This window comes from Epinephelus lanceolatus, chromosome 16 (genome assembly GCF_041903045.1).
Source record: "Epinephelus lanceolatus isolate andai-2023 chromosome 16, ASM4190304v1, whole genome shotgun sequence".
NCBI lineage: Eukaryota > Metazoa > Chordata > Actinopteri > Perciformes > Serranidae > Epinephelus > Epinephelus lanceolatus.
Window position 1 is genome coordinate 28,886,021 of NC_135749.1, and position 15,648 is coordinate 28,901,668.

The 15,648-nt window shown below is 39.4% G+C and overlaps 1 protein-coding gene across 1 annotated transcript; it reads right to left on the minus strand.

Annotated features, from left to right (window-relative positions):
* Positions 1–1,046: 1,046 nt before the first annotated feature.
* On the minus strand, positions 1,047–13,724 carry eif3eb (eukaryotic translation initiation factor 3, subunit E, b). The gene is made up of 13 exons (XM_033636234.2): positions 13,600–13,724; positions 13,004–13,121; positions 11,492–11,609; positions 11,294–11,336; positions 10,486–10,590; positions 10,211–10,336; positions 7,966–8,090; positions 7,431–7,557; positions 7,225–7,326; positions 4,083–4,192; positions 3,694–3,796; positions 2,466–2,600; positions 1,047–1,985 (listed from the first exon to the last, which is right to left on the minus strand). The coding sequence occupies exons 1-13, from the start codon at positions 13,687–13,689 to the stop codon at positions 1,947–1,949; spliced, it is 1,341 nt and encodes a 446-aa protein (XP_033492125.1). The 5' UTR covers positions 13,690–13,724; the 3' UTR covers positions 1,047–1,946.
* Positions 13,725–15,648: the final 1,924 nt, after the last annotated feature.

The following is a 15,648-nucleotide window of genomic DNA, read 5'->3' on the forward strand; positions in this document are numbered from 1 at the left end:
TTAGTGTGTGTGTGTGCAAGCATGTGTGTTAGCTCGTGTGTGTGTCTGTTGTGTTTTACTGAGTCCTGGAAATGTGCGAGTGTGTGCACAAGGAAAACAGTTTGGAGGAGTGGCTAGAGGTTACAGCAGCAGGCGTAACTGTCAGCCAATCCCAGGCTGAACATCAGAAGTAGTTCTCACATGGACCAAGAGGGTTGTAAAGCTGAGGGGCGACTCCGAAATGCACCTGGGGTACTCCACTCTCTACCTGAACACCTGCCAGCATGTTTTATACAATGACAGAGCAGAGGTGTGATTGTCTCCTAACACATAACTGCATGCATACGGTGATCTGGTGCTGGAGCTGTCATGTCTTTACAGTCATTAACCATGTTAGTAGATTAAAGTGACAAACACACCAATTGCACATTCAGGTCCTGATTACATTCACAGACAAAGAGTTAACAAAGAGTGCACACTTTAACTGACCAAAGCTTTTCACCTACAAGGTTTTGAATAAGCCCTGTTCTATTATGCTGCATGTTAATGTATTAAAGTGTACTGAAGACTGGTTTTACAGTACATTTACACAAGTCAAATATTTGTTTAGATATGCTGAAGTGGAGTAAGCTTGGCAGCGTTATTCAATATTCAGAAATAAGGTGTGGTTAAACATTTACTGAATGGGCAGAAACAACCGACTGTAACCGACAATAAACAAAGGAGCTTTTAGAAGAAGTGTGACTGATGCTTTATCTGTCTTGTGAGCTGCTGTTGCTGTGCTTTCAATCAAATTTGATCTCCACACCAACAGCATCTCCCAAATTTTTCTATTTAAGTTGCAAATTAAGGCTGGCTGCAGGAGTGTTATTAATTTAATTTACATCAATGTTGCATCTGTCTGTTTTTAATGTTATTATAAATCATACAAATATTAAATTCAGACACTGAAGTAGAAACTTGAGTCTGGCAGAGTGTCAGTCTGTCTGCAGACAGCAAGAAACAAAAATGAGCCAACTGTGCCATCTAGTGGCCAAATATTAACAGAGGAAGGAAAACAAAATGTGTGGAGCCAAAAAATGTTTAATGTCAATTCTCTGGTTGGGTTAGGTTGTTACTTCCAAAGTCTGGTGAATAATTGAGAGACTCAGATATAGTATGCAGGACTTTCCTAAAAATCAGTGTATAGACTCATACTATCCAAGTAATCCCTCTCAATTGTTATTTATGAACCCCTAGAAGTTTCTTATTTCCCCGTGCAAATATAGCAAGGCTAAACACCAAATGACAATGAACCTAGAATTGGAATTTATTTCCATTGGTGAGTGAGTTTGCAAATAGTACCTGACAATCCTTCATAGTATACCTTTAAAACTTCAAGTGGAACTACGCCCATTTTCAAAATGCATTCATGTTATTCCTATCGTCTAAGTCAGTCCAAGAATATAAGTAAACACAAACAGCTCTCACTAGTGATTGGTTAGGGAAAATTGAATCCCCCTCCCCTACGAAAATCGGTTAAAATGGATGAGATGTGCGACTGAAGATGGAAACAGAGTGTAAAAAGTTAACAATTCTGTCTGATTTCAGCCAACTGTCTATGAACATCACAAGTTTGAGACTTCCATCTCTGGTTTCTGGCATTAACAGAGTAGCTTATGTTTATAAATATTGGCCGAGACCATGAAAATAACACATTGTAATTCATAACTTAGGTAGTGTTCCTCTTTAATACCAGATTTCAATTAAGTTCTGATGAAGAGAGTATCCACTTAATAAATAACACTTCAAATGGCAATGTCTTCATCAAGACTTGCTGCCTCCTCTTGGATATTTTTTTTTTACCTCAGAAGTTAAGCAGCCAGTTCCATAACAATAGTAGCAAAAATGATAGATTAATGATTTCAATAAAAAGCCTAAATAATGTTGTGAGAGCCATCTGCATCCTCTTGAAGCTGATTTCCATTTTAATAGAAGCCAGAGTCTTGAGCAGCCCAATTCGGTGTCTGAGAAAAGAGCACAAACACAAACACACACAAAAAAAAAAACATTAAAGAAATGCTCCAACTATTTTCCAAAAAGGCAATGAAGATTTGTTCCAAAATTAGATATCCCTCAACTGAAAACACCTGCCAGCTTCTTTCTCAAAATGACTGACAGGACAAACACAAACTTTGTTGTGACAAAATAATGACAGACTACCTCCTCTTTTGTTGAAGTCATTTGAGATGCCAAAAAATATATAGTTTTTTTTTAAACCCACAATGAAATGATGTGTTGCACAATCAACTAAGAGGAAAGATTCAGAGTTATCTGACAATGTAGTTCTTTTGCATACATTCTTAAGAACAGAGGAAAGTGGTCTGCACATATCGACATGACAGGTGAACAATAAGAATGTGAGTGATGTGACATTTAAAGCAAGCAAGCATGCTAACATGAAAAATTACCCCTTTATCCCTACACAATGTTAGTGCTCAGTCTACCTCATTCCTGTTGCTGTGGGCCACCTTCTTCTCTATGTTCATAGCCAGCATCTGGCTACGGAAGGACAGGCTCTTGGTCTTCTCGATCACCTGCTGGTACGGCGACACTGCGTTGTTGCCCATCACCACATGACCCTGACAAACAGATTCACAAAAAATTATATCTCTGAAGAACTGATTTCAAATGCAATAACAAAAGAGACTTAGATGACTTTGTGAGGTAGCATGGGATCATGGGAGTTGTCTTTATTGTTGAATAACCACCACTGCCAATAAAAAATCTATCTGACATGACTCGGGCAGAAATCGTTGTTGTTTTACGTTTAGTCATGTTGTTATTTCATTACAATGAAATAGCTGAAAGTAACATTAGCTAACATAACGTTAACTTGCTAACTTACCACTAGCATTAGATAAGTCGACCACACATGCAGCTACTGTAGCTAACGATAGGTGTTGAATTCAATCACTGGGTGGCCCTGCGCTGTTAGCCGTGGTCAAAACAAGCTTGCTAAAAATAGCTTTATGGACATGTAAAAGGTTGTTGTAATATTATAACGTTACGGTATGCATTAGCTTTGTATTTGGCAAGAGCCAACTGTCATAGTAACACATTGTAGTAAACTATATTGACATTGAGACGCCATATTAATAAATGAGGTCTTTACTGGATCACTGCTTTGTAAAACGGCATGAAATTAATTTAAAAAAATATTCTGTGTTTCAAAAAAAAGCTGTATAACTGTTACTGAGTATAATTCTGTTACATTGTTTTATTCCGTCCTCACTCTCTGATGTATCATCTACTGTTCAATCTGGAAGTTAGAGCTACTAGAGGGGGTGAAGGGAATATGACGCCACTGACAGGCGATTAAACGACATGCACCATTACCTTAAATACAAATACAGATTTATTTGGGTTTTATTGTTGGAAACACCTGGAATAATGTAAGTACACAGCTCAACAAAATATATATAACAGAGGTCTAGTCACTTTTAGACATTTTACTGTGGAAATGTTCCACGTTTTTCCTTTTAAGTACTACAAAAGTGGTAAGAGCACCACCAGTTAAATCCTTCGATGCTGCCTCAGTCAAGAGCAAAAATAAATAAGTTGTCATGACTATATTGCTGCCTAAATTAGTAGTCTAGACCAGGCTGTTTGTGCTGGGCTCTGTGATTTGAAGCTCATCTGGCTGAAGGTGGATCAGTGAATGCAGAGCCTCACCAGTTTGGAGTCGATCTTGGCATCAAGTCTGGCATTACGGATGAGGTTGACGATCCACCTCTCCGCCTCCTCCGGCGTCATGTTGAGCTTGTCTGCCAGCATGCTGAGTGGAGAGAGCGAAGGAGGAGGGGGCATTTCAGTTAAATAAATATCCCTTGGGGGAATGAAAAGTACTCACATTTTACTCTCCACTGTTGGATATACTTGAAAAACTAGCAGGACATGAATAATGGCTACAATTTGGGAACATTGAGAAAAGAAATTACTGCAGAAAATCAATCATCTGGGTACAGATGTTGAAAAGATCTTTTCATCGTTTTTTCTCAGTGACACAGATAAAAGGCCCTGCACACACGGTTTCTGACAAGTACACCTATTTCAAAGCATACCTGATGCTGATACACTGATGGATCCGACAAAAAGTCTCAAAGATGAAGAGACGGGCATTCTCAATAAAATCCTCAAGGCAAGCGACCAGGAAGAAGTCATTCACCAGAACCTGAAAGAAAAAGACCACAGAGCTGTAAGCATAGATCACTGTATACACATACAAAGCATTCATGTATAGAAAGAATCTGAAAAAGACCAAATGTTCCTTAAGTTAGTAAATTCTTGTATGTCGGCCAGCACATTTCAAAATATATGCATATATGCAGAGTCATATTTAAAACGTGATGATGTAACAGTCTACGTTTCTACATCAGAGGGTGCAGCTATAATTTCTAACTGTACAACTGCTTTAGTTTATGATAAGTATACTTAAAGTACCCTAAAGTGCATAATAGCCCCACAGGACAACCACATACGAAGTGCTGGAAACTATTTCCTGTGGTCTGGCTGTTTTGGCAGAATTTCCAGCTGTTTGTTTATCCACCCATACATTAAAATATCCTGTTCAAAACTTTTCCAACCTCACAATGTAGACAACATATATATACATATGACAGTGCTGTATTGGGTATGTGTTTTGGATAATGAGAATTTTTTTAAATCCAAACTACCAATTCCAAAACAAAAAGAAGATGATATCACACCTTTAAAAAAATCACAAAGTAATATATAATTTTCCTTACTAAAATGCACATTAATGCATTTTGAGTTATACTACTGTTCAATAGAGTGTTTAGAGAAAATCACAAGACAATGGCCCTGTTTACACCAGGTACTAACATGCATCTTGGGTGATTGGATCACAAGTGGACAGCTCTAACTACAAGTGTGAATGCACGCCATGCATCCTCAATCAGATCTGATCACTTAGACCACTGTTGGAAGTGGTCTGGGCCACATAAGACCACAGTGTTTCAGCAGTGTGTATGCTAATATGTCTTAGACCAGGCTGAAGGACCAGCTTTTCAACTGACATCCTCTGCATAGGCAGAAGTAAGTACTCTTTCGTGTACCAATGGTGTCGTTTTAAAGGGCAACCACATGAGTTAAGCCACAACAATAGTAGAAGAAGAAGAAAAAGAGAAAGGTGAAGAAGTAGTACTAGTAGATGAAAAATTAGTAGAAGAAAAATAGCAGTTTTTAATTTTAATTTAATTTAACCTTTATTTAACCAGGAAAAGAAAAGGTTAAATTAAATTAAAATTAAAAACTGCTATTTTAGAAGGAATAGTAATAAAAGAAGACGTAGTTGAAGTAGAAGAAGTAGTCGGAAAGGAGGTAGTAGAAGTAGAAAATGTAGAAGTAGATGAAGTAGAAAAAATAGAAGAAAAAGAAGTACTAGAGAAAGAGGAGGAAGAAGGAGTAAGAGAAGAAGAAGAAGACGAAGAATTAGAAGCAGGAGTAGAAAAAGAGAAGAACAAGCAGCAGAAAAAGAAGTAGAAAAAGAAGAGAAATTAGAAGTAGAGCAATAGGTAGAAGCAAAAAAATGTAGTAGAGGAAGAAGTAGAAGTTTAAGGAAAAAGAAGTAGAATAAGAAGATGCAGAAGTAGAAGAAAAAGTAGTAGAAAAAGAAGTTATAGAGGAAGTAGCGGAAGAAGAAAAGGAAGAAGCCACAACAACAGGCAAAATGGATTCTTGTGGATGGAGTACATAAAACACACTTTCTGATTTCCATTTGGGCCGAAGAATCTTCACAGGAAGTGCACCTCTTCCTCTCCTTTTGATTTCTAGCACACTTGCTACAGGAAGTGCATTCATGCCTACTGCCAGTTAAAAACAACTACGCATTTGGCCTCTGCAAATGGAAATGATGTATGTGTTTATGTGCATGTAAAGAATGGAAGCTGGATCCAATCACTCAAAACAAATGTGGAGATGCAATCTAACAGACCACTTGTGATCTGATCACCTAAGACACGTGTAAACAGGGCCGAGATTCTGCCAATATGAAAAAGGAACCAAAATGCTAATGCTCACACCTTTAAATATTTAATGTATATGCCAGGCATGTTCATTAAGGTGATATATCTACTGTTATATAACAAGATGTTAACACATTCCTCCATCATTGTCGCCAAGTTTGTTTTAAAGAAAACATGGAACCAGCCCCGTCACCCAAAATGAGCCGTACAGAGTGTTTTGTAGGAGATTATGTTGTGACATCTCTATCTGTGGTTTTAAAGCAACGATCACAGAAACATCAAATGGGATGTTTGGCCACCTCACATCTCCAGAGGAGCTTAAATTTATGAATATATTAGTGTCTGGGATTTTGAAAGGGGATGTGGCACCATTATTTCACACGGAGCCGTTATTGTGTGACAAATCCAATTATTCAATGCTCTGCTTAAGTAAACAACAACTAAGGTGCCCTAGTCCACCATAAATATTCAATTAGATTACCAATTCTCTGATTCTTATCTTGTGATTGAGACAATCGAGGTCCACTGCTAACATTAATATTTGACATCAATCAAAAAGTTCCCCTGCACAATAGAAAACTTTAATTCTAACAAAAAAAACTGCAAACAGCAAAACAAAAACACCATGTGATGTTTAGACAGTAATTAAGAAGATCTCGAGAGGGAAAATTAATATAAGCATTTCAATTTTAATTCCCCTGACCATTACAAGACAACAGAATCCATGACAACAGAATGACTTAATGAACTATCTTCATTCTTCTGTCACAATGCTCACACTCCGTATCTGACACAATAGTTGAGGCCTTCGCAATCACTGCATAATTTATTCAACAGGGGTAAAAGCCAACTGATGAGAGTGCTTAGAGAATGTGCAAAGTGGTCCCTCAACACAACTACAAAACCGCAGTCAAGGGTTTCTAAAGAGAAGGCAACCGAGCCCCAAATCTGACAGCTGTTCCGCTTTGAAAATCAAACTGAATAAAAGTAAGAGCCAGCAAATCAGGCCAGACATGGATTTGCTGAGGCTGAATAGCTGCAAAGTTAAATGTCTGGGACTCAGGAGATCAGAGCACCATAGCTAAGGGGAAGCTTCATATTACCCCTCAGTCCCAGCAGACAGCTGACTTTAACGGGCCGATTTAGGCCTGTGCACCGTGGCAAACACACACTGTCAAGCAGGAGAAGTGAAGGAGAAACTTTGGGAAACCATCCTTACCGACTCGCACTCCCGCAGCTTCTTCTGGGCGCTGTCAAAGTCAAAATTCACATAGAGACACTCCACAAACTCTGTGATTGGGTCTTTATATGTGTACGACTCCTGTGGGAGTGAGAGAGAAAGCACCATTCATATAAATCCTTGACTAAATCCTTGAGCCACATTAGATTAAAAAAAAATCTATCTAAAACCTTTATCGACCTAACCTGTTGAATGACTTTCACCAAGTCCTTGAGCACTTGTCTGCGCTTTCGCACGTCTTTGTTGGTGATGACTGCAGTTGTAAGGTATCTTAGAATATGTGGGCACATTGTCTGGATGGCATTCAGGTACCTGAAAAACACAGAGGCAACACAAGTTATTGTATCACTAGTTGCCATCACAACAAATTTGGCTACTATCGGTCATTTTACTCTGAAAGTGACAGGAACAACACATTTTTGTGCACAAAAGCTGTGCAGACAAAGCTTTAATTCATGTTGTGAATTATATTTAAGTGGAGAAAATACACTGACAATACAACTGTAAGGCGGCCTTCAAACTAAAAGGACCTTTTCATCAATGGTCTCAGGTTTAAGCTGTGAAAAAAAAGTGTGTCCCTCAGTCACATGTTTCTGAGCAAAATAAATATTTCGATATAAAGCCTTGATGACAGCAGCATCAATTTTATGTACAGTACATGTCTTGTACTGTATCTACAAGGTGACAGTTCTTTGCTATATTGAAAATACACAGACTCACTGAGGCTGATAGAGGAAGAGCTCGATGATGTTGTCCCTGCCTTTAGGGTGGTTGAAGAACACAAAGAGGGACCAGTGGATGAGCCAGGTTCTCTGCTGGAGTGACTGCAGAGGAGAGCTCACAGACTGAAAGGACACAAATGGAAGATGTTATGAAATGTTCTATCAGGCAACAAGAACCCAATTCAGACCAATGTTTAATGGCATTCCTGCCAAAGTGCAGAAAAAACGGTTCACGCAGTAAGTATTGAGTTAAATGGCTTATAAATAGCAGGTTTTCAGCATTCTTTATGTTGCAACAAGTGAATATCCCCAGTGTTATCTTATCAAAAGCAGTAAACAGTAAACATAGTGAGGTCTGGTGGTTTCTAAAATGTAAAGCAGCCCTTTAAGACTGGCTGAAACACCACAACACCCAGGGTTTCGCAAACACTCATTTAACACAAGTAGATTTTTAGGAGCTCTGTTGAAATATATATACCACTCAGTTATTTACAGCACCATACTGTCGGATGGCAAAGCAAAGCTTAGGTACAGAGCCACAGAATTTCAGACGTACTGAAAGTGAAACTTTGGGTCATTCTGCTGGGTCTAAACTGGGTCTAAAGCCTAGTTCACATTGCACGATTTTCACCGCAATTTTGACGTCGCAGAGGATCTTGAGAGCCACCTTGGGTCGGAGGTGAGTCGGCAGATAGTCTGCCACGACGAGTCCTCATGTGTGAACAAGCCTACGAGTAAGTCGCCCCCTCGTCTGTGACTGGGACTGGATATCTGGCATGCTAGAAAACTGGAGAAGTATGACACGACTAGGGCTGTCAACGAATATTCTAAATTCGAATTTAAATTCGAATTCAAATTCGAATTTGAAAAAAAAAATGGACCTTCGAATATGAAAATTGATATTCGATTGTGGAGGGAGAAAAAAAAACACCACAGCAGCTGTCCTCTTTGCGAGTGGGCGTTGGCATCAGACGCGCATTTCTCCACGCTGGTCGACAAGCGGTTCTGCCTCCAGCTGTTGTCTCCGTCACCCGGCTTGACACATTCGCTCGCGGCTCGCGCAGAAAATAGACCAGACGCCGAAATGATCGCTGCAGGGCGCGAGCCGGTCACGGTCCGGTGCTTCTAGGCTATTTGCAGCGCTTCCGCGGGCAGTGTGGCCACCGATCGGCCGGGGGGGGGGGGGGGGGGGGTTTATAACGTAATGCTATAGATAATTGTTTTATGTGTTTTAATGTGTAGGTATGTAAATGTTTTCAAAGACGTTTATGTTGAAATAAAAATACCTACAAGTAGTTATGTTTCCTTGTATTAATACATATACAAGTATGTTTCCTTGTATTAGTTTGCCCTATTGTGGACATAATGCGGGAAAAAAAATATTCGAATGGTTCGAACCTATGAGTTATTTTTAGAAGGAATATTCAAACGTCATTTTTGAGCAATTTTGACAGCCCTAGACACGACTGACAAAGAGCATAAGCCAATGAGAGGCGGGATACGCCCCACATCAGCATGCAGGAGAACGGAAGAAATGTGAGGAGGACAGTCAAGCCAGCAAGCAACAACAACAATAGCAGCGTCCACAGGATCACGGGGAGGACGTTGCGTTTGGACACAGGCCCTGGAGGCAGATCTGATTCAACACTGGGAAGAATATCCATGCCTTTACGATGTGTCGTCTCCAAGTTTGGTGACGTCACCGCGTTATCTGAGGCTCTGTTGACGAGGGCTCGGCGGAGAAATCTTGCAGTGTGCACACACGTCGTAACGTAGTTGGCGAGACTCCCACTGACGGAAACACACGTCGCCAGGTATGAACACTCAAAAGATTATGATAGTCTCCACGATGCAAAATCAGGGTGAAAATCATGTAATGTGAACTAGCCTTAACTTGCCTCTGAAGCAGCTCCTCCACTCCATCAACACGTTCTCATACTTGTGATTATGTCTTTCTGGTGTACATTGCCATATTTCTATGTTATTCTCCTTTGCATAGTAACAAAGTTTAGCTACAAACATTTCAAAGCTGTCAAACTGAATGAAACATTTCCTTAAGCACCAGTGATGCTTGAAGCTTGAGAAGACATAAATTATGTGGCATTCCTCATTTGATACAAGCTTCCTCACAATGTATTGAAACAAGGCACTTCACAGGAGTGAAACAAGCTTTGGAGCGTCGATATTAGTTGCCCATCTCTAGATAACATGAAACATTAAATGGTGTTTCATTATCCACTTACATTGTTATCAATCGTCTCTCTTAGTCGCGTGAGATCCTCCATGGCTGCCTCCCAGTTCTGCATAAGGATCTCAGAGGCCAGTTTGCCCCACAGAGAGCTTAATGCATTCCTGTCTGTTGATGGAACCTGAGCAGAGAGCACAATATCAGTGTATCACAATCAAAACAAATTGAGCAGCATTTTACAAATAATAATAATAATGTTGACAAAAATAACTATTTAATCTACTTTGGCTTGTATTTAACTTTTATTTATTTTTATGCGTTTATTCTTACCAGAACACGGAAGAAGTAGAGGTACTCTGCAGCCCCAGAGTAGTTACCGCACTCGTACTGGAATTTGGCGTACCTGTAAAGTGTGTCCAGGTATTCTTGTCGAAACTGAGAAATTATAAAACAAGGGATAAATAAACTTAAAGCCCATTGAACAAGGTTGAAAACTGACAAGAAACCAATTACATGGAAGTATGCAGTTTGGCTTTAGCTGAAAGGTTTGCCATTATGACTTGTAATTTAGCTGGTAAAGACTCATTATAAAAGCTGCGAAAAACTATTAAGGCTATAATGAATGTGGCTTTAAACGGTCTCTGGCCCTCGAGTGCAGTCATGCTAATCCACTGTTTTTCAAACATCTAGTGCCTTCGCTTTTTTGTTCTCTCAAAGAAAGATAACTGTAAGAGTCAGCAAGGCTGATTAGAGAATGTGCCGGCTTCTTTCATCTTTTCAGCCAAAACAAAGCCTCTTCTTTTTCACTCTGACAAAAAGTCCTGTACATGATGTCGACAATATTTTTATGTAAGTGTATTTTATCTGTAGATGATATAAAAAAGGTAAAACAAAGACATGACTGGAAGAAAAGTTGCAAGCAGTGACTCTGATCACTGAGTAAATAATGAGCACATTGGTGGGTGGTGTTGGATGTTTGAAGATTCTGAGATTTGGATAATAGTCCTGTTGGCTCGCAGTGGCAGCTTGTTGTTATGGAAACAAAAACACATTGTGCAACCCACCTTAAAAGATTTGCACTGCACTCCTTATACAACAAGAGGTGTGTGAATGCACCGTTTAAGGTTTCAAAACTTACATTGTGTTTCTCTGAAAGATAGTCAAAGAGCATCCTCCCGTCTCTGATGAAGAATTTAACAAAATAGATTAGTGGATGTTAGATGAGCCTCTTACAGTCTTCAGACAAACTTTCATCAGTATTATAATGCTTTCAGTACTACAGTTAAGAATGACTAAAGTATTTAAGAGATTTATTTCTTTGGCATGATGATCTGACCTTGTGGACTGCATCTGCCGAGTTGTCTCTGGGTCTTCAAACATCTTGACAATTGGCTCCGTCTCTGACTGCAGCTGCTTCAACTGGGCGACCACAGTACTCCTTTTCTCCCTCAGAGCTGAAACAAAAACAGTTCTCACATTAACCCAATGTTGTTACATCGGTGGTGGCTAAGGGTTAATTATGTCAATAACAATGATGCTAACCCCAGTGACTTCATGTTTACGCATCTGATTGTAAAATTAACAGTACAAAACAGAAAAACACAAGCAAGATGTTTTCTATCAAACATTTCTGACAAGTAACCAAACACATTCCAGATTAAAGTACTGTTATGTTATGATGTATATGATCAATGAACAGGGATGGGAATTGGTTAGATTTTATTGATACCAGTGCCAGTACTGATGCTACCTTTAGGTTAGATTCTTTCTCTATTCTTGATCAATATACTGTGTGTGTGTGTGTGTGTGTGTGTGTGTGTGTGTGTGTACACCTGTACACAGGTTTTCAGCATCAGTGCAAATGTTTTATTATCTCTGAGTCTGAACACAGTGTGGATGAAATGAAAGAATATTTGTACAGCATTTGTTTTTATTTGAGTTTATTTAGTCAAAGAAAAAAAAACAGATAAGCCTGCCTGTGTGGCGCTAATGTTAGTATAACAGGTTTTTGACTCTCAGTAGCGGATGTGCTGCTCAGCTGAGAAGCTGTGGCACTCATGCGTTTAGTGTCAGATACATGACATTCCTGGAATTTAAGGCCATGTTGTCTAGAAACAGGTTTTAGCATGTTACTGGAGTTTCCACTCTTATTTGACATTATAATTTTACAGACTTTACAGGATCTGTTATCATCTTTCTTTGTAAAATAAAACCACACTCTGGAGTGTTACCTCCCCTCTACCATGATTATTTCTAGTTGCAAATGTTCAGCAGCGTAGACACGAGTTTGTTGTCGTTGTTTTGAAATATGCATCTGTCGGAATAACACACCGGCATAAATAAAAGGAACTGATAAGCTTGTAATTGATCAGGCAATTTGGAACCAGTTCTCCATTCCCATTCCTATCAATATACCATTTAGGAGGCTGGTCAGCACTGGGGCATCACAGTCACTGTGGCTACACACCAGGCGGTCTTGTATTATTCCCTTTAATGGTGTGGTTTCATACATGACTTATCATCTGTGTGCACTTGAATATTAGGTTAACACAATGTATGAAACAAACCATTGCCATCTATGAGCTGAGTTGAAAAATAACCTTTGTGTTCACCAGTAACTGTGGCTAGTGGACTCCAAAGTCTACCAAACACTTAAGAGACTACCATTCATTCTGGGCAGCAGCCACTTGAACATGTTACTACCAGTGGCTAGTGTTAATTTCCAAACCTGCCTAAAAGCTCTTCTATATTGTTAGTGCCCAATATGAATCTTGAACTGTGCTAGATATTATGACGGGATAAAATGCTATGGAATCAGAACAAATTATTAAAATGTGGTGTTTCTTACAGTGTGGGATTTCCTTGTCCGGGTACAGGTTTTTGTACACATCCATGGCGAAATCCACCATGTTTGTGTCGCTGAGGAGGTCCAGCTTTCCCTGAAGAAGTTCCTTTTCATTGTAGATCTGTTAAAAACCAAAATATTTAGTTTATGTTGGGACACCGCATCGCATTTACACACAACGGTACAAAAGAAAAAGAGGAGACAACGCCAGGACAACGCCATCATGGATGCTGACCATCCCACTCAGCCGGTTGTAGCCAACGTTAATCCGCTGTAATAGTTAAGCTAAAGGCTAACAAGCCAGGTAACGATGATAAGCTCGTTAGCCAAAAGCCCAAAACAACAACAACTGCAGTTTCCAGATCCGTAGCAATACTGCTATCACAACTAGCAATACAGCATCCGCCTAGCTTTAGCAGACTAAGATAAATTTGTAGTTTAGCTGTTAGCCGATAAGCTATCTATCGGACGTGAATGCTAGACAGCTTGCCGGTTCGGGGTGAGTCGGTGCTCGCTATAACCGTGTTTTCATGTATAAATAGCCGCTAATAAACAGCTACATTACATGTCGGCGTTTTCAGATGCAAACTCTGTTGTACCTCTTTCACAGACAGGAATTCCAACAGAGGAAAAACCAAATGCCGATCCAGAAAATGAGCTATCTTGGTTGTCAAGTCGTAGTCCGCCATCTTGGCTAGCTGAAAAAAATACTTTATTGACAAACACTACACACGGAAACTGGCAAAACTACGTCATAGCATTTTCCCGACTTCACTGAAAAGGGAAAAAAAACAATATATTAGGAATACAACAAACATGACAAGGCAAATTGCACAGACAATATAAAATGATATAATAAAGGATAAGTGATAAAATAAAAAGGGAAAGGAGAATCACAAACAAACAAAATGCTTGGACAACTTAAACTTGCAAGAAAGATACAAAGCTTGTAATATCAGGTTACTACAATGTCTTGGCCTCTCTGTCAATAGCATCCCAACTGATGCAACTAAAAGCAAATGCTAAAAAGACAAATAAATTGATCTAGCTTCTTCTTCTTCTTCTTCTTCTTTTCATAATGTCAATATATACCCACAATAATGTTGAGTGATTTACATCAGATTCATCACAGATAAAACGGTTTTCACATTTAGCATCAAACTAGTACAGCTAGGTCTATTTGAATAGATTATGATCCTTTCTAGATAGGTAGACAGATAGATGAATCACCAATGGCTGTTTTATTGGATTCAAGTCCTTGCTGACCCTGTCTGGTAAACTGATTTTTTTTTTATTTGGAAATTGGAAAATGTTTTTAAGAACCAGTACCATCAAAGCATGAAACTCAAAAAGCTCTGAAAATGTCAGCATGCCTCTGTAATTGCTCGAGCCCCATGAATGTAACAATTGGTATTTGAGCTCAAGCTGTGGTTTTGTCCACATTAGTACAGATTTAGATAATTATCCCCTGTAGCTATTACAAGAGCTCCAGACAGCCAGGAATTGGGTGCAAAAAATATATCTATCTTGGCACAATGGCATACGAATATACCACACAAATAAGTAGAAATACATAGATAGTAAGACACATAAACGTTTGAATGGATTCATTGTTATTATAATTGTCTTACAAGTTGTTAGACAGGCATCTCACATCCAAGAAAGGCTTCATAAATCACCACATGAGAGTATTAATGTCTCAAAAATAATTTAACATATGGACAGAGGGAGACTGTGGGCTCTGTGACCAACCTAAATGAGACTATATGCTGTTTAAATGACCTCCTTTAGGTCAGACAAGAGACCGATCAGACAAGTGGCAGCTGTCACCACAGCAGGGACTGTGATCAGGGATATGGGACACTCATCAGTCCATGAAGAGGAAAAAGCACTCCTCAGCCTGCCAGGGATGTTACCAGCTTGAATCACGTCACAGAGTCAATGGGAAAGATCCATTCTGTTTAGGGAGGAAAGCTCGGTTGTATCCTGAGTCTAATTTTTTATTGGTACAGGAAGGAATGATCAAACACCTCTAAGCTATTGTGGCTGCCAGAAAGTCAATGCTAAGAGAAATATACAGTACCAGTAGTTCAGTGGGAAATTTGTTTCTACAATATTTCATGACTAAAGCCAGAAGAATCTAAAAGACTTAAAGAGTGGAAGTCAGCTATAAGTCAAATCTACCCAGTCAATAATTGATCAAAAACAAATAATACAATAAGCTACTGTACGCTACAAGCTATGCTACCGTCCAGTCTTGACTTCTCACCATGAAACTCTCAGATAAGACTCCCAATACCAGCTTGCAAGAAGAAACAACAACACCTCTGTGAGGCTGTGCTCAAGCACAGTGGTGCCTTGAGCTATAAATGCTAAAGTTTGCATGATATAATGTTTACAGTGACAATAGTGACATACTGATGTTTAGCAGACATTGCTCACCATATTAATGTAGCATCTTAGCCGCAGGGTTAAGTGGTGTGGTGGTTAGCACTGTCGCCTCACAGCAAGAGGGTTCCTGGTTTGATCCCAGGTGTGGGAGCCCTTCTGTGCAGAGTTTGCATGTTCTCCCTGTGTCAGCATGGGTTTTCTCCAGGTATTACAGCTTCCTCCCACAGTCCAAAGACATGGTTCATTGGTGACACTAA

Bases quoted from the DNA above. Each gene is read 5' to 3' on its own strand.
- eif3eb (XM_033636234.2), bottom strand. From the start codon at position 13,689: ATGGCGGACTACGACTTGACAACCAAGATAGCTCATTTTCTGGATCGG. The intron at 11,610-13,003 runs GTAAGAAACACC...TTTTTGTTTCAG, and splicing joins GGACAAGGAAATCCCACACT to CTCTGAGGGAGAAAAGGAGT. The intron at 7,558-7,965 runs GTGAGTCTGTGT...TGTGTTTTTCAG, and splicing joins CTCTTCCTCTATCAGCCTCA to GTACCTGAATGCCATCCAGA.